At 39.7% G+C, this 24,034-nt stretch overlaps 1 protein-coding gene across 2 annotated transcripts in view; it reads left to right on the forward strand.

Annotated features, from left to right (window-relative positions):
• LOC108896174 (leucine-rich repeat and fibronectin type-III domain-containing protein 2) overlaps positions 1-24,034 on the forward strand; it is a 125,496-nt gene that overhangs the window by 96,177 nt on the left and 5,285 nt on the right. For both annotated transcript variants that reach the window (XM_018695209.2, XM_018695211.2), the window contains one exon: positions 19,755-21,151. In XM_018695209.2, the coding sequence (XP_018550725.1) occupies positions 19,776-21,151 (1,376 nt within the window). In that variant the 5' untranslated portion in view covers positions 19,755-19,775. The remainder of the gene's footprint in view (positions 1-19,754; positions 21,152-24,034) is intronic.

Below are 24,034 nucleotides of genomic sequence, written 5' to 3' on the forward strand. Positions count from 1 at the left end.
GTTGGTGGAGAGTTCCACCAGCAGAGCTAAAAAAAAAAAAAAAAAAAAAAAAAACAGAAGACATTGGATGAACATTCATCAGACTGGACACAGATCCACATAAATGCTAGTGTTGGTCTGTGTCGGCTGGATAGGGTTGATCAGGAAACTGTTTACTAAGTTCACTGTAAGTAATACTTAATCGTGTTATGTCAGTATACTGTTTAAGGCTTGTTGTGCTGCTCCCAAGTGGCAAATGGGACATTTTAGGAAGCTTTGAATCGGTGCTTTAACCAGAGCTAGACAAGAAAAAAAGGAGAAAAAAAGTGACCCACACATAAAAACATTATGACCACTGGTAGGATGAAGTGATGAAGTAAAATGCTGTCCTGCTGCTGACATTATCCTGCTGGCGGAGGCCCCTGCCATTGGGGAGTGTTGTTGCCATTGGAGGGGTGTGTGCTTGGTTTGTGACAATATTTAGGTGGGTGGTACGTGACAAAGTAACATCCAAATGATGGTCAGGTTCCTCAGCAGAACATTGTGTTATAACATTATTCACTTCATCCACCAGTGATCATCAGCCTTGTTATGGCTGATTGGTGTTTCTCAGATAAGGAATTGACCAGTAGTGTTGTCTATCCTGTTGGTAATGTTGCTCTACATGCATTTTCTCTGGTGATCTGAGCATGCTACACAGCAGCTGAATACACCACCAGAGATTACAGCTATTTGTAAACATGACCTTTGAGGCAGGAGTTTGCTCCTGACCTCCTCTGTTGTTTTGTCTCCCATATTGACTACTGCAACATCATGAGAGCTGAAGGCAGACTGGGCCAAAAATGTCAAAGCTTGTTCAGACAAACGATTTAAATGTGTGAGGGTAATGCTTTAGATAAGTCTGACTTAGAAAAAAAAAAAGGAGACAAGTCAGAGACTCTGCAGCCCTAGCAGTTACAACATTCAGTAAAATGCTTAGCTCGACCTACACAAAATGCCGCTCCGCTGTTTCCAGTATCACCAGTGGGTGATGGAAGCCCACAGAGATCTAAGGAAAACAGGACTCTACCACTGAGCTTTAGTGTACAGCCTCAGTGGCTTCAACATGCACTCAAGAGGTTCACTAAGCACTATAAATTACCAGCCGCCTTTGTTGTACAAGCCTCTGTTGATGAGAGATCTTTTTCTTGTCTTTTGGCGAGTAGTAGGACAAAGACAGGCAACAGCGTCTGCTCTGTGACAGGGATGTTTACTGTACAGAATATGCAGCAAAGTGCATCTCACATCAAAGGGAACATTCAGTATCTCCAAATCACTGCCTGCTTTAATCATACATCACTTTGAGTTCTTTTATTACCAGCATTTCTGAAACTAATTAAAAGGGATCCTTATCAGGCTTTGAAAGCAAATCACGTATTGAGTAGGAAACAAAAGTTAATCCTATTATTCTAACCGGAATATTGGCTGACTGAATCGCATGCAGATTATTTTTGATTTGATTTGAATTTTCTCTATCAGCTCATCTTCAAACAAATTTGAAACATGCTGCATTCTGTCCACAAGGGAAGCCTCACATCCGACATGTTCCTGTTTGACAAAAAGCTGGCTGACAGTCCACTGATTGGTTTTGTGCCCCTCATATTCCCTTCTCATTGTGTATCCCTGTCCTGGGCATATTTCTCCTCAATGGCTTCTTCCTGTCAGCCATTTTGTGAACATGCAGGTACACACTGTATGTGAGGGCCCTATTTCAAAGTTGCTTGTCTCTCATTCCGGAAGCATAAGCTCTTTAACACCTGCAGTATGAATTATATAACAGTCCTCCATATGGGCAGTCTCTTCTACGTGTCTGCAGAAACACACACATCTTTCTTGCATGAGCATTCACACACTCTAAATGGAGACTAGCCACCCAGTATCATATCTGACACCGCCTCTGTTAGCTTTCTCTCAGCCTGTGGACAGACCTGGGTTAAATTTTTATTTGCCAACAGCTCTCTGTCTTTGGTTTGTGCTTTTTGGAGTGGCAGATGGGTGGGGTTTACTGCCTTAGTTTTTAATGTTGGGTAAAGTTTGAATTACAGATGGCTGTGTTAATCCCCATTGCAAACATTTTGCCTGTGATCGTCTAGACATTTCTCACTTGTATTGCTTGAGTGGCTCAGCCAAATCAACTGGAACCTAGTTTAAAATACTTATTATTTAGAAACACAGTGTCCTCATTTTTGGATGGCATCAAATCCTGAAATGGTTTTAAGGGGTTAGCCCAGCCTGGCTCTGTCCACTTCCTTTTATCGTTATTGTACTGTTGTCATGCAGCCAGTGGAGATTCTGGAAACTTAACTCTGCTTGTCCAAGAAACAGTCTTTCATATAACCCCCTGTAAAATCACAAAATACACTCCAGTTTTGATACTGGTTCAAAAAAAGGAAAAAAAATGAGGTTAGTGAGCTTCAGTTTGTTCTGTCATTGTACTCCAGTTTTTCCTCTCTTTCCCTCTTCTCTTTACGTTGATAAGGCGTGTCATTGCCTCATTTTGCACCACCTAAAATTTGTGTCTGCTCATTTCAAACCTTTTCACTGACTGTACATAGTCAGGGCACTGCTAAAAGTCTCTTTGCACAAGCTTTTACTGACAGCTAACAAAGAGCCAGTGAAATGACACCTGCAAGTGAGTTCAGACAGTCAACTCAAATCCACTGTTACACTCACATGGCATTCTCTTCTCACATATATTCAATGTGCCTTCATACATAATGACAGTGCACAAGTGCAATCTGTACTTTACCATGTCTGATGCTGCACCACTCTCCTGAAAGCCATGTTGTCCTTTGCTCTCCTGCTATTATTGTCACTCTCCACCCTATATTGTGGGGAGATGCAAAACATCAAAACTGTACATCCTCTGCATTCACATAATAATCTATTCCAAGTGAGTTAGTTGTATGTTATAAGGTTTAGCTTTAAAATGTGCTTTGAGTTCATTCTGAATATGCCCACAGGTTTACTGTTACTGATTGTTCACTGGATGGCTAATGTAGTGCTCATAGGATGAGTTGACTAATAGATTCGTCAAATTACGGAAAATGAATCATCAGTAATGAATCATTTAAGTCATTTATCAAGCAGATGCAAAATGTACTTGTTTCAGCTTCTTTGCCAATTTCTCTATCATATAACATATGTAAGGGTTTGAAGTGTTGGCCTGACAAAAAAGCTATTTGAACACTTTGAACACCTTAGCCTCTAATTATCATTAATCAGCCTGAGGCTGATGCTTAAACTGGTTACATTTCTTACCACTCTTCTTGTCACTTCAACCCTCAAAACACCCACATTAAACTCAATCTACTTTTCTTTCCTTTTCCAGTCTAGAATGATTTTATACCAGGCTCAGTGCTTTTCGTGATGGCTTCTTGTATGTCCCTGTCTCTCTCTGTCTTTCTCTCAGACTCAAATGTTATGCTCACATACTCTGCTAGCTCTCTGCTGTTTGTTTGGAGGACGACTGGTGCTGGTAATCAGCTTTCACTGGCAGCCTGAAAAAGAAGTTAAAGCAGCGAGCAGCTGCCAGCCATCATGTGTGTATGAGTGTGTACGCTGGTGCGTCTGTCAAGTGTGCATACATCTGAATGTCATCACAGATAGTTGTCAGAGCACATGAGAAAGTGAGACAAAATTGTCAAAATCTAATCACAGATGACTTGATCAGACTGAGTGTATCTCACTCTGGTAAAAGGTTTTCTGCTTTCCACATGTAAAATTTAGAAAGCTTCCACCCACAATGGAAGACAGTCTGTAAGCTTTTGCATACAATGTACGTGCATGAGTGGCTTTGCCACCGGGCCTGTGTTCTACGTTAGAGCTGTAACAAGGGTGATGGATGGAGATTGTTACTCACAAGTGATTCACATCATCTTTACTGTTGCCACAAAGCTGCCGTGGGAACCATCATAAACCATGTTTTTCTTTCACGTTTTCACTGTAACAGATTACACTCTGTCAGAACCCATCTAAAGTTGTTTCTCCTTTCTTCCCTCTTTAGCCTCTCAGGCATGGTGGGGAGAGAAAAAAAAAGAGATTGGTCTTTGACGCTACCGATCCACTTTTTTCTGGCCTCCCTCTGCTCCAATTGACCCTCCTCCGCACGGTGATCCACTTTTCCTTCCAAATGTTCCCAGGCTATATGTCTCTTTTCCCTCTTCCTCCCTCTTTACAGTATCTCACTCTCTCCCTCGCTCTCCCTCCCCAATGCAATGGCTTCGTGTTGCGGTGCACCTTCAGGCTGTGTGTGGGATGGTGTTGTGGGCTGGCATCTGGCAGCCTCTGATAAGAGAGCAAGTGAGCTGGTGCTATTCCTTCTGAGATGTTTTTAATTTTTTTTTTTTTTTGTGGTCACCCAGGGAGACCATTGGGCAAGGTTTTTCCCTTTGTCTGAAGGACCTTGTCAAAAAAAGTATTATACAATAGATGTAGACCACAAAGTTAATGTGATGACTTCATGTCTCATCCAGTAAGATCGTCCATATATGCGGGGTATGTCATTATTTGCTTTTCTAATGATTTCCTCATACGCAGCACCAAATATTCAAACTGCATTAACTCACCACAGCAGAATAAGATGAAAACGTGGATTATGACATACTACCATATAGATTTGGCTATAATCAAGCAAACAACAATAATGCAAGCAAACACATAGCAGCATTAGCATTTATCTGGAGCCATGTTTGTTAGAACCTAATGAATCAATGTACAGTGGTCCAGAGATGGAGGTTTTCTGCCAGTACCAGCTGCCTGCTGTGGCTGGAAATGAGGAGGATTAGAGTAGAGTTTGCAGGCTGGGAAAGCAAAACAAAGAGACTAAAGTTTGGTAGAGCTGAGGGGAACTGCACAGTTGATCATTCTCTGCACATTAATCACTATGAGAGACTAATTTTACACATAAGTCATTGGGTCCATTGTTAATGTAAAGATATTAGTAAGTGCATTTTTAAGGTGGAAAAAAAAAGTCATGGCTAAAATTCACTGTTAAAGAGACATTAACTTGCATTAACTGATTTTCATTTTTAGCCACTTGGAGGCAGAACTCAACAAGACTGACATATTATCACTACTTCAAGTTCATGGCCAACATAGCACAGAAACCAGTACATATTTACACACCTAAAAGACACAAAGCAACACCATGAGTCATTTTAAGTCATATTTCTGGCTATGTCCAATACAACATTTAACTCTTTTTTGGTCTCCATCAGCTTTTGATGGAAATAGCAGCTCTTTAGCTGTTACTCCTGAGCTGGGCAGGTGGCACAGAGTTTATCATATCTTCCACATTACACGTTTCATCTATTCTTAATGTAAAAAATCAGTGATTACTGCAGCTTTAAGATTGGCCTGTTTATCTCAAACTGTCTCAGAGGTTTAAAAAAATATATGGCCAAACTTTGCAATTACAAAGACACAGATTTTATGGTGCCCTTGGAGAGTCTAGATCTGTGTGATACTGCTTCTGCTTCAGGCAACTCATGTCTAGTTGGAACACGCTGCGGGCAAAGCCTGGACTTCCCTTACTGCTTATGAATAGATAATCTGAGCCACAGGCTACAGTTTATCACAGTAAAAATCTCTTTCCAAGAAGTTTTAGAATTAATTACTTACCTCAGAGGATAAATACTGCAACATCTGTATATTAGTTTGACTCCTAGGCCTACTTTGTTGAATAGTGTACATGCCCCTGCTTAGTGGAAATACGTCCCAGCTTAATTCTGTGTTTGATCTGGGGGTGTGGGGGTGGGATATGAGGGCTAACATTATTTGTCATTCTGCAATTAATTTCAAATGTGACTCTGAGGAAAGAGCCAGACACACCTAATTGCTATAATTATCCTCCCAATTCATAAAACCCTATAGCATTTTCCAAGCGTGTCACTAGTGGAGTCTGTGTTTGGTGGTTTTAATCTTGCTCAATACTAATCCCTCTGTGCTGAGGATGGACTTGTTGTACTGCACATACACAAAGAAGGAAATCACTTGTTCAGGTATTCACCAATGCACATTTACAACACATGTCCTCATTTCAATGGCTGTATTTATTAGTGACATAATATTTTCCTAATTAAATTCAGCTTTGATAGGGGACTTTGTCTGTAAGCACTTGTTTGCCACACAAACCACTGAAAATGTTCATACAGCGGGCCACTTCCTGTCCCCTACGTGCCAGGAATATACAGTAGCTTTTCAAAAAAATAACAAAGCTTATCTTTCTCTTTTTTTTTTTTTTTTTTTACCAAATACAGCCTTTTATACATGTAAATTACTGTGACTTCTGATCACCAAGTAATGCTTTTATCATGTTTACTGGCATAAATCTACTGACAGATAAATGTGCTTTTTACTTCTTACTTTAAGTAAGAAGACACAATGAGTGTATAACTAAGTCAATAAAGTAATACATATTTTGGAATGCGTGACTTTAAAATATCTTTCTGTGCTCCTCATGAACTTCAATTCCTAGGAGTCAGAAGATTCTAAACTCAAGCTGCATAATCACTTGAAGATGTAACACAAAACTCAGTTTTCAATGAGTTACACTGTAAATAAAAGCTTTTTTGTTTTGTTTTAAAACTAAATTTGAAGGTTATTGTATTTTCCAGTAGTTACCCCCACACAGACCATCCACTGACCTCAATATGAAAGCTGACTGAACAGAATGCATATACGGGCTGTACCTTCATTTTGGTGTGATGAGTACGTCATACTAATTCATTCTCAGTCAAATCTCTTTAAAATGCATTATCATCTCCCAAGATCTTTATCAACCTCTCATCCTCAGGGCTCCTCTGTTTCAGAACCTTGATTCTCCTGTTAGACATGAGGTCCAACACATCATGGAGCAACACACACACACACACATGTGCATACACAGTCCCAGCCCCACATATCACACCCTTTGCTCCATCTCACGCTTGAGAGGTTCAGAGGCTCTGGCCGGAAAGTTCAGCAGTCAGGAGCAATGCAGTGTGCTGGGCAGGGAGCCAGCCAAATATTAAATGAATAAGAGACACAAGTGAGATGCTTTGGCTGGATAACGGGAGCAAAAGCATGAGGCGTAGGCAATGACTTGTCAATTACCCTTTTATACCTGATATAGTGCAGAACCTGTGACTTGCCTCAGGAGGTGTGAGCGGTATTATGTGATGAATACAGGAGCGTATCCACAGCTGAAACTATACATGGTCATCTTTAAACTCGATCTGTGTGGGAGCTGTCTGAAACTGTACAGCGAACTGAGTCATCCCTACATTTTTCTCTTGTCTTGTACTGTATGCTGGTTACATACCAGAGCCCATACAGCCACGCTTATTGATCAGTTATGGGGGGGGACTAATTAAGTGATGTAGTCATTACTTAAATGCCTCAGCAACAGTCATTCCTGATTTATCAGTCTTTAAATAACCATTGTCCACCACATGAACTTTCTAGCAGAAACCTTACTCACATTTTCAAGGAAGTGGAGGGAACCAGGGGTTAGTGTAGTTCCTGGGCTACAGTTCCCGGCCCCCCAAAAAGACCCTGCTTTGGTTGCGCAGGAACTCAGGCTGGAGTTACAGTTTGTAATGATTGAACAGTTTTGTGGACAGCAAATCATCGCTACTTTGGATACATTTTTAGTCTCTCTTGTGCATATTAGTGCTGTTTCTTTTTCAAAATTTAGACCACGTTTCAAACACTGGGAAAAAATACATAGATATTCATTCCTCAATGATCAAATTCAACATCATCAGGAAACTAGGCTACTGTTGTTTTGCTAATTTAAAATGATGGACTTCTACAGTGCACAGGCAGACTATAGAGAGTGAGAGTTTGCATTAGCACAACCACTAACGCTGTGTCAGCAACTGCCAGTTACAAGCTAACAGGCTAATGCATAGCATCAACAAATAAAAGATGCTAATTACACTTACCATTCTGATACATGTGTTAGTCGCACAACAGACTCCTTATCTGAGTCTGGGTCTGACTGAGGCTCAGACATGTGTGGCTGAATCTCTCATTGTTTCCTCGAACTTAAGGCTAGCCACCTTGATGCACACTTTCACTGGGCAAAAGGTGGGGGGCGGGGCATATTCATAGATCTAGATCTTCTTAGTGAGGAAGTGAACATAGATATGTTTCCAGTCCCTTTTCTGAGTCTTTTATTTTATTTTATTTTACTTTTTATGTCCATGTTAAACAAAAATATAAATCATAGCAGAATATTTTTACATATTCTAAAATGTGTCTGGAGGGGAACACTTTTTAAACTAGATTACACAGGACCTGTGCACAAGACAGGGCCTCAGTATTACAATAGCTAAATGATGCAGGACCTGGCTTACTCGATTTTGTACTTTTATTCTGTAAAGTCAAGAAACATCACTTTAACACCTAGGGCCAGACTTACTAAGGCCTTTGCACCTGTTTGACACATTCTGCCCCAGACACATGTACTGTGTGCGTCAAACAGGTCACAGGAGGCTGGAGTCACAATCTGCATAGCATTTCTGTCTGCAGTGTGCATCTCACTCCTCCTTGCATATGCATTTAAGGGAGTATTGTGCAAAAAAACACATTAACAGAGGATGATTATGCATTCTGCTGTATTTACTGAGGTCACGCTATTTGCTACTGTCAATTTTGCAGCATAAATGGGATTTATGACAGAAAATTTGCATTAAGTACAGGCTTATAGAGTGTTATACTAAAACATGATTATTAGAAACAAAAACGAAGCCATTAGGCAATTATAAATGAACACAAATGAACACTAATGGCATTTAAGTGAGAGTTTGGCTGCATATGCCTCAGTATTAATATCCATATCAACACCATCTCTACCTCCACCTGCTCTGAGCTGCTGGACCTGCTCCATCCATCCCTCTCTCTCTGTTTGTAAATCTTTGATTTGTCTTATACTTCACCTCTTCTTTTGTTACCAGAAATGTGTTTATTGCCTCCTCGTATATTACAAATTATATATATGCAAAAGATTATGCTATAATGATTTTATGAGTAATATTTTGAGTAATAGTGACAGGTTTTCTCAGGTGGAACTGAACCAAAGTAAAAGTAAATATTTTGCAAAGAAGATCATCACGTTATAATTTATTTTTAGTGATTATATAGAAATCCCAACTCTGAAGTTCTCCCTCACTGGTAGAGTGCATCTTGGAGGTTGAGTATCAGGCACAGTACAGGAGCTGACTCTGTAATGAGCTGCTGTCTTAGTAAATCAGATGCTGAGTACACACACGGGTCGGAGACACAAACTCAATGAAAACCACTGTGCACATTTGCACAAAGCCATTTTCTTAGTAAATCTGACCCATATTGAACTTGGAGCTTTTTGGGCCCCTGTTCTTTACTACTCCATTATTTGTTCACTTGTGGTAATGTAAAGTGAAGGCTGTGAGGTTTTTACAAGTGTCATAATAAATGCTCGTTTCACAGTGTGGTGAAGCTACCATATGTGAAATATGCTTGTAAAATGGAGTCAGGTAAAAAAGAGAGTACATGTAGTTTTCATTCCTCTGTCAGTAACAGTTACACAGTAGTTTGTTCTGAAAACCTGGCAGATACTAAAGCTTGTTTTTCTTTCTGTTAGCTTGTTCTCTGCCTGCTATCACTTACAAGTGTTGACAGCCAATTTGTTGCAACAGCAAAGCTGTGCTCACACTGTAACGCGATATCAATGGACAACCATTAACACCTGCTAACAGTCAAACGCTAGCATTCAGTGAAATTATGTGATTAATTAAAACATGTAAAAACTTCAGCGTGATGAAATGTCAGTGACCAACAGTGATGTGAAATCCAGATCTAGCTATTTGCATAACCGAGGTAGAGTAACGTCAAATGTTCCATCAACATTCGCCAAACTCCAGATGGTTTGAGCAACCTACATCATTATTGTGGCTGAAAAGAAAATAAAACCCTGTCAAAGCCTGATTCTCCATCTGCAGGATCCACGTCTTAATCATGCTTCTGGCACATCTTTGCTGCAGAATATTCCTGACAATTCAGTGCAACCTGCTCAGCTCAGATGATTCAGCTTACCTCCACTGGCACTTTCGCTGCTGAATATGAATTAAGCTCAATTCCCAGACATCCCAGACTGCCAGTCCACATTGTAATATCATCACGATCAAGCTTCGTCTTGCTTTGCTATTAACCTCAGATTTTGCCAACTCATGTATCTTAATGTCTCTTATAAATTCTTAACCTCTTTTTCATTTTTGCTTTCTTATTTTTCATCTCAAGGCCACTAGCATCTCAAATCACTTCTCTGACCTTAACACTCCCAGTCTAAATAGTTTTACAACTCATTATAGTGTAATCTCAGCAGGAAACTGATAAGAAGCATTGGATACATTAGAGGAATGAGGTGCATTCAGGGACAGCCACAACAAGCTAAATATTATGCCAGGCAAAACAACAAAGATAAATGGACACAGTCTAATGCGATAAAGGTTAATTAGGTCGGCATTGGTTAAAAAAAAAAGAAAAAAGAAAAGAGAGAACAATTTCATTTCTTAACTCTTGGCCTCAAGCAGCATCAATTAGTTTGGTCCCGTTCTGAGGCCACTGACACCACCACCCCCTTCTGGTTTTGCATTCATTTTTATGCAAAGGAGGCTTTTATCAAATACCGTGCAGAGTTGTGAACGATTAATCAGCGCGTGTGACAACACGTGTTTGCAGTCAGATGTCAGAGGCATGTATGTAATTAGCACAAGACAAAGGTAAACAAAGAGAGTATACAGTGTTAGGATGTCTGACCTTTCTCTCTATGACAGCTTGTTAAGTAAAGGCACAGCTGTCTCATCTGATTAATGAAAACATCACAGATAAACAATGAAACCAAGTGATAATTATTAGTTCATTCATAAGTCTTACATATTGCCTCTCATGCCATGGAAATGATATATTAAAAAGATGTCTGTGCAGACATGTAAACACAGCACTGAAATGGAAGCTGAGACCAGGGCTGTGTTTTCATTGTGAAATATGGAGATTCAAATATGTTTGTGATAGAAGTTCAAAATAAGAAGCTTTTAAAGGAAAAATGACAACAACATGATGTTGGTTACAAATGTTATGTCCATAAATACTGCTTAGGAATCAGAGAAAATAAGTGCACCTTAAAATTCCTGACTTTGAGACTCACCACATTTTCTTCAGTAACAAAGAGTTCCAGTGAAAGTTGTCTGTAAATGGGAACAGGAAATGCTAATAGCTGATTCTGCATATTTTTAAGAGTGGCAATTTGCCAAAATGTGCAGGCTAAAAATGGGGCTCCAGTTGTAGCTAACAGATAATTCCCTGACTCCTGTGAAAACCCCTGACTTAGACTAAGCTCGCTGGTATTATGGAGGATATCTAGGGTCAGATTTTAAGTGGAGATCCTAAAGCTAAAGTTCGAATTTTAGCTAAAGTTCAGTTTCTTCACTAAAAGCTACTTTATTCAACAAAGAATATAACTGTTGCCTCGGTTTCACTGAGTTCTCTTGTTAAAAAGTGCAGAGAAAAAATAACAGTTACACCTTGCACAGCCCCACAGACTGGCAAACTCAAGGCTGATTATAGAGCTTTCAAATGTCTTGTGGGAAACAAACAAGTAGGATTTTCTTTGATAGCTAAACAGTTACTTTGGCTCTTTCAGTTGTATTACATCATATACACGATGCATTCCGATAATGTCTGACTGTAACAAAGACAAAGAAGATGCACTGCTGCAGAGAGTTTGCAACCTCCAACCCACCTACAGTTAGTAATAATGTCTTGAGTGCCAGTGAAAGCTGAAGAGCTAACAGCATAAATTATGCTACAAAAACATCAAACTGTCTGCATGATGGTAGAGAGTGTGGAGTTGTAAACTGGAAGGATCTAGTGGTTTCTGAACTATCTTTCTGTGCTGCAAATTCTTATTTGTCTTTTTTCTTTTAATGGTATTTTTGTGCTCCTCTGGATAGAAACATGAGAAAATCCTGACCAGATACCATAATAAATCATTTTTAAAATCATTTTGATATTTAACATTTTCACAAGTGCTACAATGCTAAGTTATTAAACTAAGATACTGAATATGGTCAACATTGTATCTGCTCATTACCTAGTGTGACTGTATCTTCTGGGTTATTTCTGAGACGTTTGCCGTCATTTGGATTCCATGTGCCCTGAAATACCCTCAAAAGCTACAGTGATGGTAGTGGATTTCTGAGGATGTACTTCAGCGGAGATATGCTTTAAGCTAAACACCACCATCAGCTAACATGTCTGCAGTGACAACATGCTGATGTTTAGCATTAATGTTAGCCAAGTTCACCATCTAATTGTTAGCAGGCTAGGAGGCTAACAGAAGTTACATGTAATACAATACATGAGCCACCATCCTAGATCTCAAAATGCTATAAAGGTGCAGTCTGGAACAACATGTACATTTCTTCCACTTGCTGTAAACTGAAACTCAGGGTTTTAAGCCCTGTGGTTCAGAATTACTCTCTGAAAACCACCTTCAGCTGCAGTGGTTTACTTGCACCAACCCCCAGGTTTGTACCTTTTTTTTCTAACACATTTGGCAATCTTTTGTCCTTGTGATTCAACTGTGTCCACTGAATCCTTGGAAGTGTCCTAGTTGCCAGTCACCTCACATTGTCTATGTGCGGAGAATGCATTGTCATTTACTTTTGCAGCCCTGGGCATCTGAAATAAGTCCTTCCACCTCACAACTCTTTTCTTGTGAGAAAACAGAAACAGTGCTGACCATTGGTGCTGAACCACAGCACTTAGGTTGCACAAGAGTAAAAGGATGGAAAATAAACTAGTGTTAAAGTCTTGATAATGGCCTGCTTGTATAATACCCAGAAAACAGTTGTCAGTGATGAAAGCATTGATCTAAGCAACTTACAGAATTAACACCAGCACAAACTCTGTTTAACCACTGCTCATAGACAGCCTGTCCTTTATGAACGTCTCCTTAAACAGACCAAGGCAGAGCGATCCTATAGGCTCCAAACTGATAAAAGTCAGCTTTTATTTCATAGCTTCTCAGAAGCTTGTCAGGAAAAGGGAGCAGAGAGACAGGCTCACAGCTGGTTGATGTAATCCTCAATAGCTGGCTGTCACTGTTCTGGAAAGGTAGAGCCATTCAGGTAGTCTTCAGCAGACACAGACAATTCTGTGCGATGTGTGTGTGGGTATATTTCATTGAACAGAAAGATTACTTTGGTTATCATCAAAAGAGAGGCGTCAGGTTTCACCCACAATGTGCCTCCATTTCCCACTCTGATAATCTCCATCTTTTGTCCAGATTTTCCATGTTGGCAAGATTCAGTCTTAGAAATCCTGCGAGCAGTTTCCCTCTTACATTTACTTTAACGTGTCATTTCCTAAAGATGTAAAGATGCCGGATTGTAGGTGATTGATATGAAAGAAAAAGAACTGTCGGTTTAAAACTACACAAGGCAACTTTATATGCACTGGTGTCTCAGAATAGCAGTGAGAGAAATGTTGTTGCCACTTTGAGCATCAGCACCTGCATATATGATGCAACATGACACTGGTGGATTGCACGCAGTACACTCAGGTTTACTGAGCTGTCATCCTGTGACACGTTTTACCAAAGCGTAGCAGAAGAAAGACAAAGATGTAATGTTGGGGAGTCCAGCTTTCTCTGCTCCGTACTCACTCGATGTTGTTTAGGAGACAGAATTTCACTCCCTGCTCTGTGCGTGTTAGAAGATTATACCTCTGAATACAGCTGACAACTACAAATATCAGTGAGGCTAAAAGGGCAAAGCTCAGTTAAGATGGCCACAGTGAGGAAGATTGGGGCTGCCCTCACTGTTGCTGCTTCAGTTTGTGATTTGGGACGCTGAAAGATCAGAACAATTCACCGGAATCTCTATGACATGACATTTTTACATTAATGCCTGAGACTGATTAATAGAAGATACTGCTTTGTTAGTGCTAAGGGAAGAAGGAGCCATCAGGATGAGTGTCCTTTCCCTCAGGACCCACGCTGCATGTAGTATACTTTTTATCTAACAGATGGCAACACAGCTGTGCAGGCATGTTCACGTGAAGGTTACCCTTGTACGACAGACTCCCACTCACAAAGCACACCTTGTTTTTGACACTACCTCTCTGTCAGCCTGTCTTTGTCTGTTTCTTTTCCTTTTTCTCTCATGGTGTGTTCCAATAAGCTCTAACACCTTAACTCCAAAATGTATTGGACTGGCTGCCAGGCAGATCAGAAAACAGTCATCTGGATCATTTTTAGTAAAAGTTAAGTTTTGGGAAACACTGTTTGTCATATTGACAGAAATAAACACTGACTGTTAGGACGAGACAAGACGCCAATTCAGACTCACCAGTTAACCTAACCTGTGTGTCTTTGGACTGGGGGGGGGTGTAGTACCCGGAGAGAACCCACACAGGCATGGGGAGAACATGCACGACATTGTTATTTTATTTTATAACCTTAATGAGGAAATGATGTTAATTTACACTAAAAATGTTTATACTGAACATGACAGCAAAATGTTGGTTTCACTTGTTCTCCCTGCATTATCTGTTGGTAGCAGCAGTTTTTTTTATAATTATGGTCACACACAACAGCAGTTTGTTAAGGTTAGGGAAAGATTGTGGTCTTGGGTAAATACTTGATTAAATACTGATCGTCAACATTGACTTGAAGCTCAAGATACAATACTTTTCTTAACATCCAGCCAACACAATGATCTTTTACTAACCTTTAACCACACTGCATTTGAAGCCCAAATCCAACCACAAGTGGGAGTCAGGATGTGAACCCTGGTCTTCCGTGTTAAAGTTCTGCACTTTGTACGCCCACCATGTCAAACTCACTACCTTTCTACAACTAGCATGCAGTTCATAAATACAGTGCTTCCTATCCTAGTAAAAACACAATCACAACTCTTGACATGGTTGCCCAGACAGAACAGTCATTATTCACATGACCTCAGTCTGCAATACTGCTCCAGGCATTTAAACAAAAGACTAACATGTCAGGAGGTCTCAGAAGCCTCAATCAAGACTTAGAACCTAATGAGCACCTTAAAATCCAATGCTCTTATGTTCTTATAGTAATTAAGTACATGATTCAGATTTCAGTTTATCTGTACTGTTAAAGTTTATTTGTATCCTGAAATGCTGAAACGTAGTAAAAATATTGTTTTGGGCTTAAATACAGAGTTGAAAGTGGCAGAGGACAGGGAATGGGGAGAGAGAGAGAGAGAGAGAGAGACATATGAAATGTAACAAAGGTGTCCAGCTGGACTCAAGGCTGACACTCTGTGGTTTATTGTCAGTGTTTTACACCCTTAGGTCAACAGGATGCCATTTAATATGTTTAATATATTAATGTTCATGTTATGCTGCTCCTGTGCGTAGCCTTTTACAAATCCTGAATGTCTGGTTTCAGTGGCTGACGTACCGTAAGTTTAGACTCACTGGAAGTCAACACAAGCTCTGACAAACTCAGTGGTCAACACTGAGCAGCTGATCAATCAGTGTCTATCAACAGTCAATAAGATATGTCTGCTCTGTTCCTACTGACAGGAAATCAGCTCCATAAATACATGTCCCCTTTCAGGAAATGGACAAAGAAAAATTGATCATTGTAATCTAGAGTTTCTCCATGTTCCTGTGTGTAATACATTATACATGAATAAAATGCGTAAAAACTCATGTAGAGATTGATGTATGAACCTTATTTCAAGAACTTACAACAATACCAACAATGTTGAGTGGCACTGTGACCCTTTTAATGGTGTGATATAATCCCATATCATAAAGCTTTTAAAGACATAACCAGTTTTTATCACTCATTTTCTTCCACTACCGGAGCTATTTCATTAAATGTACCCTGAGTACAGATGAAATAGATCAGACTTCCTGTGTCATTAAATACAATGACTGTAAAACCTACAAAGAAAAGCTGTCAGCTCGACCTCTAACCTCCAATGAAACCCACAATCACAATATTCAATCAAAGAATCTAAATATTGTTAATCTTGTTGAGTAATATCTGCATTTGGAAAAGAGAACAAAAAGCTTCAGTGTCATTCACATTTTGTTGGAGAGTTCTTATGACTGATAATATGTAAGATAAATGTCTAGTACCACTGATTGATAGTGATACAACCACAAGTGATTGAAAATATGGATAATATTTGAAAGCTTTTATATTTGTTGTTCACACACCTCAACACCTTTCTCTTGCTGCTCTGCTGAGAAAGTGATGTGCTTATACTTTCACAGAGGTAGCAACAGCACATTTTATTTTGTGCAGTGTAAAAAAGCAGAAGAAACGTCACAATTTGCAGTCTGCACTGGATGCCTATTATTCTTTTTGTGACAGTCGCTATACAAGCAAGCACAAAACATGAAAGCAACAAATGCATGTAAACAAAGTCGTTGCCCAAAATCAAAAAAAAAGTAAAGGAGTTCATCCTGCTTGTTCCTTTGCATTTATTTCATGATTTACTGTGTGGTAAAATCTGATCAATTCTCTTACTCTACTGCATGTAGTTGATGCAAAATGTGAAAGTGAAATACTGTGCTGAAAAAATTACATGAATAAGGCACGTACAAACAGGAGCTGTCATCTTTCTCCAAATGCAAAGACACCAAACTCAAGTATCACTCTAACTAGACCCTGATGCATACTGCCATACAAAATACAGTTGGTCAGGCCCGCTATGCCTAGTTATGATTATTGCTGTTAGGGAACAGTTTTTAGCATATGGTCAGTTTCTATCATACACCAATAACACAACAATAAAGCTAAATCTTATTTAATTTAATGTACACCATACTTCATAAATAACTTATGTAAGCAATAGCCTACTTATGCAGACAGTGCTATAAATAAAAAATAAATAAAAAAAAGCCCAGTAACCTCTGTGTTTTCCACAGAGGGGATTACAGCAGACACAGTAATCACTAAAGAAGCCACAGGGTTCAAAATAAATTTCACAGCTCTGAATAGCATCACCACTGATGTACTGTGGAAGCGTATAGAATGTGTGCCTGTATTTCAGCTGCATCTTTGTCCCTTACATTGAATAGTAGATGGTGATGTAAGCTTGGTGAGGGCCAATGTGTAAATCAACCTGGACCTCGAACATCATCCACGGTTCTCATTTCTTTGTAACTGAAACCTCCTCTGTCCCTCAAACGTCACCTCTGCCTCTCTTCAGCCTTGTATTCTCTGTTCAGTAACCACAATGCTCCACAAATGATTGTTGCTCTAATGGTTGCGAGATCTGAAATTATGTTGAACTTTTCAGCTGAATGCAGCCAGCACTGCGCATTTCAGCAAATTTGTATATTCTTCCTAGTGTCTGAAAATGCTTACCCCCCACCACCACCACTACCACCACAATTGTCCATTTTTAGGAGAAAGGAAGATCAAAAGAAAATAAAAAAGGCTGCTTCTTCTGGGTTTTTGCGGGGCTTTCCATTTGTTGTGTCTAGATGCTGTCCATTAAAATGTGTCCATGAGAGAACTGCTTGTCATCATTGACAGCTCTCACCACGAGGCCTTGTGGGGATTAGCTCCAGAGTGCTGAGAGGGTCAGAACAGTACGCATCAAGTCTGCTAACTACTCAGTTTTCTGTAGTGCTGATTCAATTTTAATATAACTAGCTGCCCACAAACATGTGACAGCTGAGAGAAAAAGAATGTGGATGAGTAGAATGGTTGCAGTTTCCTCTCTTCAGTCACACTTTATAAGCTGAAGTGAAATTAACTTTCATTTTTGTTAAGTAATCACAATATATGCACTTGGTGTCTCCTTTCACTTCTGTGACATCACTCCATCTTGTGATTCAAACCATTCTACAATGTAGGCCTACATGTTGAGATTATGGTACTACTTGTAGCTCTGAGTTTTTCTGGTCAACTCATTTGTCATCACCACAATTACAACCATGAAAGACAGACAGCTAGTTACACCCACCTCCTTTGTAAAAATGTTAGACAAATGCAACACTGAGTGTGCGTGAACTGCCAATTATCCAGCAGGTGTTCACATAAAATGAATAACAAATAACATCAATGGTATTCGTGCTAATGTCAGGCTAGGCTAACTAGCATGCTAATGTGGAGGCTGATTAGCCAAGCTTGCTGGCCTCCACTTTCCGAGTGGAATACATGTGTGAGAAATTCAAAGTCGGGAGTTTTAAGGGCTAAGTTCAGCCGAACAACTCCTTGTGCCAAAGAACTTTTTGTATTACTCGTGACTTTTTTTCTTTTTAAATTGCTTTCATATCAGTTTTGCATTTGGCCTAGGGCTATTTTGTTTTATTCATGATACTTTGTATTGCACTTGTATGGTATTAAAAAGCTAAACAGTATACTGCAGCATTTGGTCCCATCATAAATTTGTCTCATTACATGAAAATAATCTTTGTGAAAATGTCAATTTCTCCACTGTTATCTATTAATTCCCAGAGTTTCAATGATTATTGCAGAGTCTCTGTGAATTACATTTTTTCCTGCCTGGCATTTCATTCTAATTATCTCAGTGTAACACACAGTCCAGATGCAGTGGCACTTCATAATTGCAAACTGGTACTGAAAAGAAGAGGGGTTATTTGTACATATTGCTTCTTGTAATTACGAGTTATTGAATAGCAGGGTCGACACATGAAGGGGTGTTACAGGGAAGTCGGAGATAAGAAGTCCTTATGCCTCACACGCTTGTGAATAATAATGAATGATAGGACAAACATGTGGTTAACATTAAAACATTACATCTGTCCCTCCCCTTGGTTCTAGTGAAAACAACCCAGACTAGAAGGCAGAGTTTTCCATTAATAAATGTTGCCGGTAAAAAAAAAAAAAGATGATTGAAATTGATTTTTAGGTTTTGAGTGTATTAGGAATTAATGATACAAATGTCTGGGGGAATTAAAAGCTCGTTGGATGAAGCCAAGTGTGGTCATCCATTCAGAGGAGTCAGCCAGGTGTGAGGGCTGTTAAGACATTCACAGAGGCGTGCTGATTTCGTCAGCCAAGTCTGATGAGTCTAACACCTGCGGCTTGTGGAATATGTTTTTCCAAATTGTATTATCTTTTGCCAAAATGGTCCGGAGATAATGGGGAAAGGAAACATATCAGACAAAAGGATAAAGACATACACAGAGATACAGAAAGAGGAAGGCAGTGTAAATACATACATAAAATACAGGCCATGAGAAGTCAAATGCATGTGCCATTCACGTGAACTGGTTCCCACTGCATTCAGGTTAATATATCTGTAATGACAGCTTATAAGTATGTGCATCATTAAAAATAGCTTCTTACCACTGTTTAATCCTGAGCTTCATTCATCCTCATGTGATTTCATACCTGTTCTTTGTATACATGCATATGAATACTATGATGGTGAATATTAATGTGAAAAATCCTCATGGATGATAATCAGTTCATCTCATCAACTGAGCAATTTTTGCCTACATGTTTTGAGGACCATGGTGGAATTCTATCTAACGGAGGTTAATGGAGGTTTCTACACACAGGTGTTTTTTGTGGGAAAGATGAGTAAATGAAAATTTCTCAGAATGTGAGGATCATCTTATTTTAATGTAAGACTGATTGAGGCACTGGATCTGAAATCATGCAGCAGAAAATGTTTAAGGGGTAAAATCTTAATGATCACATTAAATTTAAATTGATCCTTTCTTTTCTTTTGCTTTCGCAGGTCCCCTCTCTATGAATTAACATGGACAAAGTGTTCATCAGTCTCCTGCTTCTGGGAACCGCAGTTACGATGGTCCATGCATGTCCCAAATACTGTGTCTGCCAGAACCTGTCCGAGTCTCTGGGGACTCTATGCCCCTCCAAAGGCCTGCTCTTTGTCCCACCGGACATCGACCGGCGAACTGTGGAGCTCCGGCTGGGTGGCAACTTCATCCTCAAGATCACCACTCAGGACTTTGCCAACATGACAGGTCTGGTGGATTTAACCTTATCCCGAAACACCATCAGCACCATCCAGCCTTTCTCTTTCATTGATCTGGAAACCCTGAGATCACTGCACCTGGACAGTAACCGGTTGACCGAGCTGGGGCCGGATGACCTCCGAGGGCTGGTCAACCTGCAGCACCTGATCCTCAATAACAATCAGCTGAATCAGATCTCCAAAGCAGCTTTTGATGACTTGTTAATGACACTGGAGGATCTGGATTTGTCATACAATAACTTGCGCAGCGTGCCTTGGGAAGCCATCCGTAACATGGTCAACCTCCATCAGATGAGCCTGGATCATAACCTCATTTCCTTTATTGCTGAGGGGACTTTTACAGATCTGGATAAACTGGCCCGCTTGGACCTCACCTCCAACCGTCTGCAGAAGCTTCCTCCAGACCCCATCTTTGCGCGTTCCCAGAGCAGTGTTGTGATGAGCACACCTTATGCACCTCCACTTTCTCTAAGCTTTGGTGGAAACCCATTGCACTGCAACTGTGAAGTGCTTTGGCTTCGACGGCTAGAACGTGAGGATGACATGGAAACCTGTGCTTCTCCTGCTAGTCTAAAGGGGCGTTACTTTTGGTCTGTTCGTGAGGAGGAGTTTGTTTGTGAGCCCCCTTTGATCACACAACATACGCACAAGTTGCTTGTTCTGGAAGGCCAAACGGCTAGCTTGCGCTGCAAAGCTGTTGGTGATCCAATGCCAACTGTGCACTGGGTTGCTCCTGATGACCGTTTGATCAGCAACTCCTCCCGTGCAACGGTGTATGAAAATGGCACCCTGGACATTACAATCACTACATCCAAGGATTATGGTACCTTCACGTGCATAGCTGCTAATGCTGCTGGGGAATCTACAGCCTCCATTGAGCTATCAATCATTCAACTCCCCCATCTGAGTAACGGTACAAACCGTACCACACAGTCCAAGTCTGGGCTTTCAGACATAACTAGCTCTACGAAGATCAGTAAAGGGGAGCCTAAACCCCTGCCAGAGAAAGTGGTGTCTGTATCAGAAGTGACTGCCGTCTCTGCTCTGGTCAAGTGGACTGTAAGCAAGTCAACTCCAAAGGTCAAAATGTTCCAGCTTCAGTACAACTGTTCAGAGGATGAAGTCCTCATTTACAGGTAAGAATGATTAATGAAATTCAATTACATCCAAGCAGGAGCTCAGACCTTTCTGGTCAAAGTGGTAAATTAAGCCTGAGGTATAATCTTTAACTTCAGAATAGTCACTGTCAGCTTCTCAAGTCAATTGCTAATTGTTTGCTGGGTGAGTACTTGAGACAGTCAATTTCTTTGAAGTGTTACTTGGAGATCAAGATTCATTTTTCCTAATCCTTCTTGATTTTTTTTCCTTAAATTGACAATTGGTGGGGATGCTTCTCTCACATTTTTAAGACACCCAAAGTGAAATCCTCACCCTGAACCATTAATTATATATCCAAGAAGAAAAAGGATTATAGACCCTCATTTTAATGTATCCTTCTTAAGCTGCTCAAGTCCATAAAGTGTAAGCTTGCAGACTGCAGCTGAAGATCTTTGCATTCTGTGAAATCAATTTCCTATGTCAAGTGAGACAGTGACGGCAGTGACATTAAACCACGATAATTGAGCTGGAAATACAGAAAACAGCCTCACCCACTAACATTAAATCAATTTGGGGACACTAAAATGGAATATACTGGGCTGTGCTGTAAGAACAAGCAAATAGATCTATTTTTTATGAGTCTTGTATGTGAATCTATAGGATGCATTTTGTCTGATCTTTCTGGTATACTGTACATCATATCATGCTCTTTTTGAATTCAGCATCCTCTTGGGTTCCAATGACTCAATGCACCTAAACACATTGATGGATCCCTCTGGAGAAACACTATCTAAAGATAGTAGTCAGTGCATCAGAGTGGTCTGAAAATTGGTAAAGTGGCCTGTTATGGATAGCAGTTACAGCAGTTAAGATGTTAGCTTCCTCCAACACTGACAATTAATGGGTATTAACACCTGATCATTAGTTAACAGCAACTTGTCCAGTAATTTATTCTGCACAATAGTCCTGCACAATGTACCTGTAATGTGCATTCCAGCAAGAGCCATTTAATGAAAGATAATTGACAGAATATGGAAAGGCAAAAAGCCTGGTTATTAGCTGTGAATATGAGATTAGAACTGTACACAGTAATGAAAGACAGATATTACTTTGTTCAAACACTGTGAATCCAACTCACCATCCCTGCGAATTCAATAATAAGATGTTTATCTGATTTCCTTGCTTGCACACTGTGTGCCAGTTGTCATGCTAGAGAAAAGAGAACAATATGAATTTTCCAATAGTTTTTTTTTTCTTCCCAGTGACAGAAACATTGGATGACTTATCCATGTTTCTAGTAAATCCTTTATGAATTTTCAAAATGGCCAACATAACACTGATGTGTACTTTGTAAACTGATTTGTAACATCTAAATCATTTCCTGGAAAAGTGATTATTCTTAATTATAGTCCTGATGTTGTAGAAATCAGAATTGTTGCTAACAAAAATCATCATAACTTACACCTTTATTTGTTTTGAATGCTAATTTGAGACATTTAAGCAATACATACTTTACATCCTTATTTTTACATCACTTTCATTTGTTTAATAGCCTTTTTATCCTTAATAGTGATTAATGATGGTGATTTTTCATTTCACTCACTTTCTGCTCTGTTTGACTATGAGTTAAATATTGAGTATACTTTAAATGATCTTGTCATGTTATTTGATGCTTTAAATGGTTTCTGCTAAATAATCAGGCTATGTATTGAACATGTAATTTATATACAATAAGAAAATAACCTAAAGCAATAGATTTATGTGTGCTTATAATGCCTGTGCAGTCCCTTTGCATGTCAGAAGACAAATTAGGAGCTGGAAGGAATAGCTAACGTGCTCAGGGAGGCCAACTACTGTTTTTGAATTAATATTGATATGACTTCATTGCCTGCACATGCACACCTACTGTGCTCTAGTTGGCCGACACAGTTTCCCAGGGCACTGCCGGCGCTCAAGCAATGGCGTGATTAAAAATCAATCAGAGCCATGTGGGGGAGGAGAGATATTGCATGAGTTCTCTCAAACACGTGAGGCAACGCAGCTTCTTCCTGGTTATGGAAAAAGGCAATTAAGGATGAATAATGGACTGCAGCCCCACTGGTGTCTGCGCTCTGTGGTGGAGGCGCTTCAGATGGATCAAAGCTTTGGATGCATGTACTGTAGGAGAACAGCAAGCCAACAATGGATGGGTGATGGAGGAATCTATTTATAGATGTCTACTGATATAGTTATGATTAAAGGGCCATTTTCTACCCATGTCGTATATGCTTATTGTTACTCCATGGTTTGTAGTAGAATATATAGCAGTGATTCTCAACCTTTTTTGTAAGAGGTAACTTTAAAGCACCATCAGATAAGCTCAAGTACCCTTTCACTCATACCACCCTGTCCTAAATGTGTTTGTCTTTATTCATTTTAATATGAGAGCAGATATTGTTACAATTACTTTTCATACAAGACATCGTATTCCTGGAAGTGTTGATGCTTAGGCTGGGTCTCTTTTTTCAGGAGGTTTGCTGACAGTTGCATTCCTGCCTTTATCACTTGGGGTGTCAGAGGCTGAACATTATAACAATTTATTTGTGTATTACTTTTTGCTTTCTATTTCAACTTCTCTCCTTTGCTGCACAGCAACTGAACAAGTCCCCCTGAGGTATAAATACCCCAGGTTGGGAAGCACTGATATATAGTGTTTAGTAAAGGTTTCTCTAAAAACATTAGCTTGTCCAATTAAGGGCTAATGGATGCATAAACAATGGATGCATATGGTATGGTATACCATAGTATGGTATACCTATGTATACATATGGTATGGTATACCATAGTATACCATACCATAGGACTGCAGTATCCAGTATGATTACCATTACTGAAGTGGTCAGTAGAGGTAACTACACTTCAGAGACAACTTACAGTACATG

This window comes from Lates calcarifer, linkage group LG19, assembly GCF_001640805.2.
Source record: "Lates calcarifer isolate ASB-BC8 linkage group LG19, TLL_Latcal_v3, whole genome shotgun sequence".
NCBI lineage: Eukaryota > Metazoa > Chordata > Actinopteri > Centropomidae > Lates > Lates calcarifer.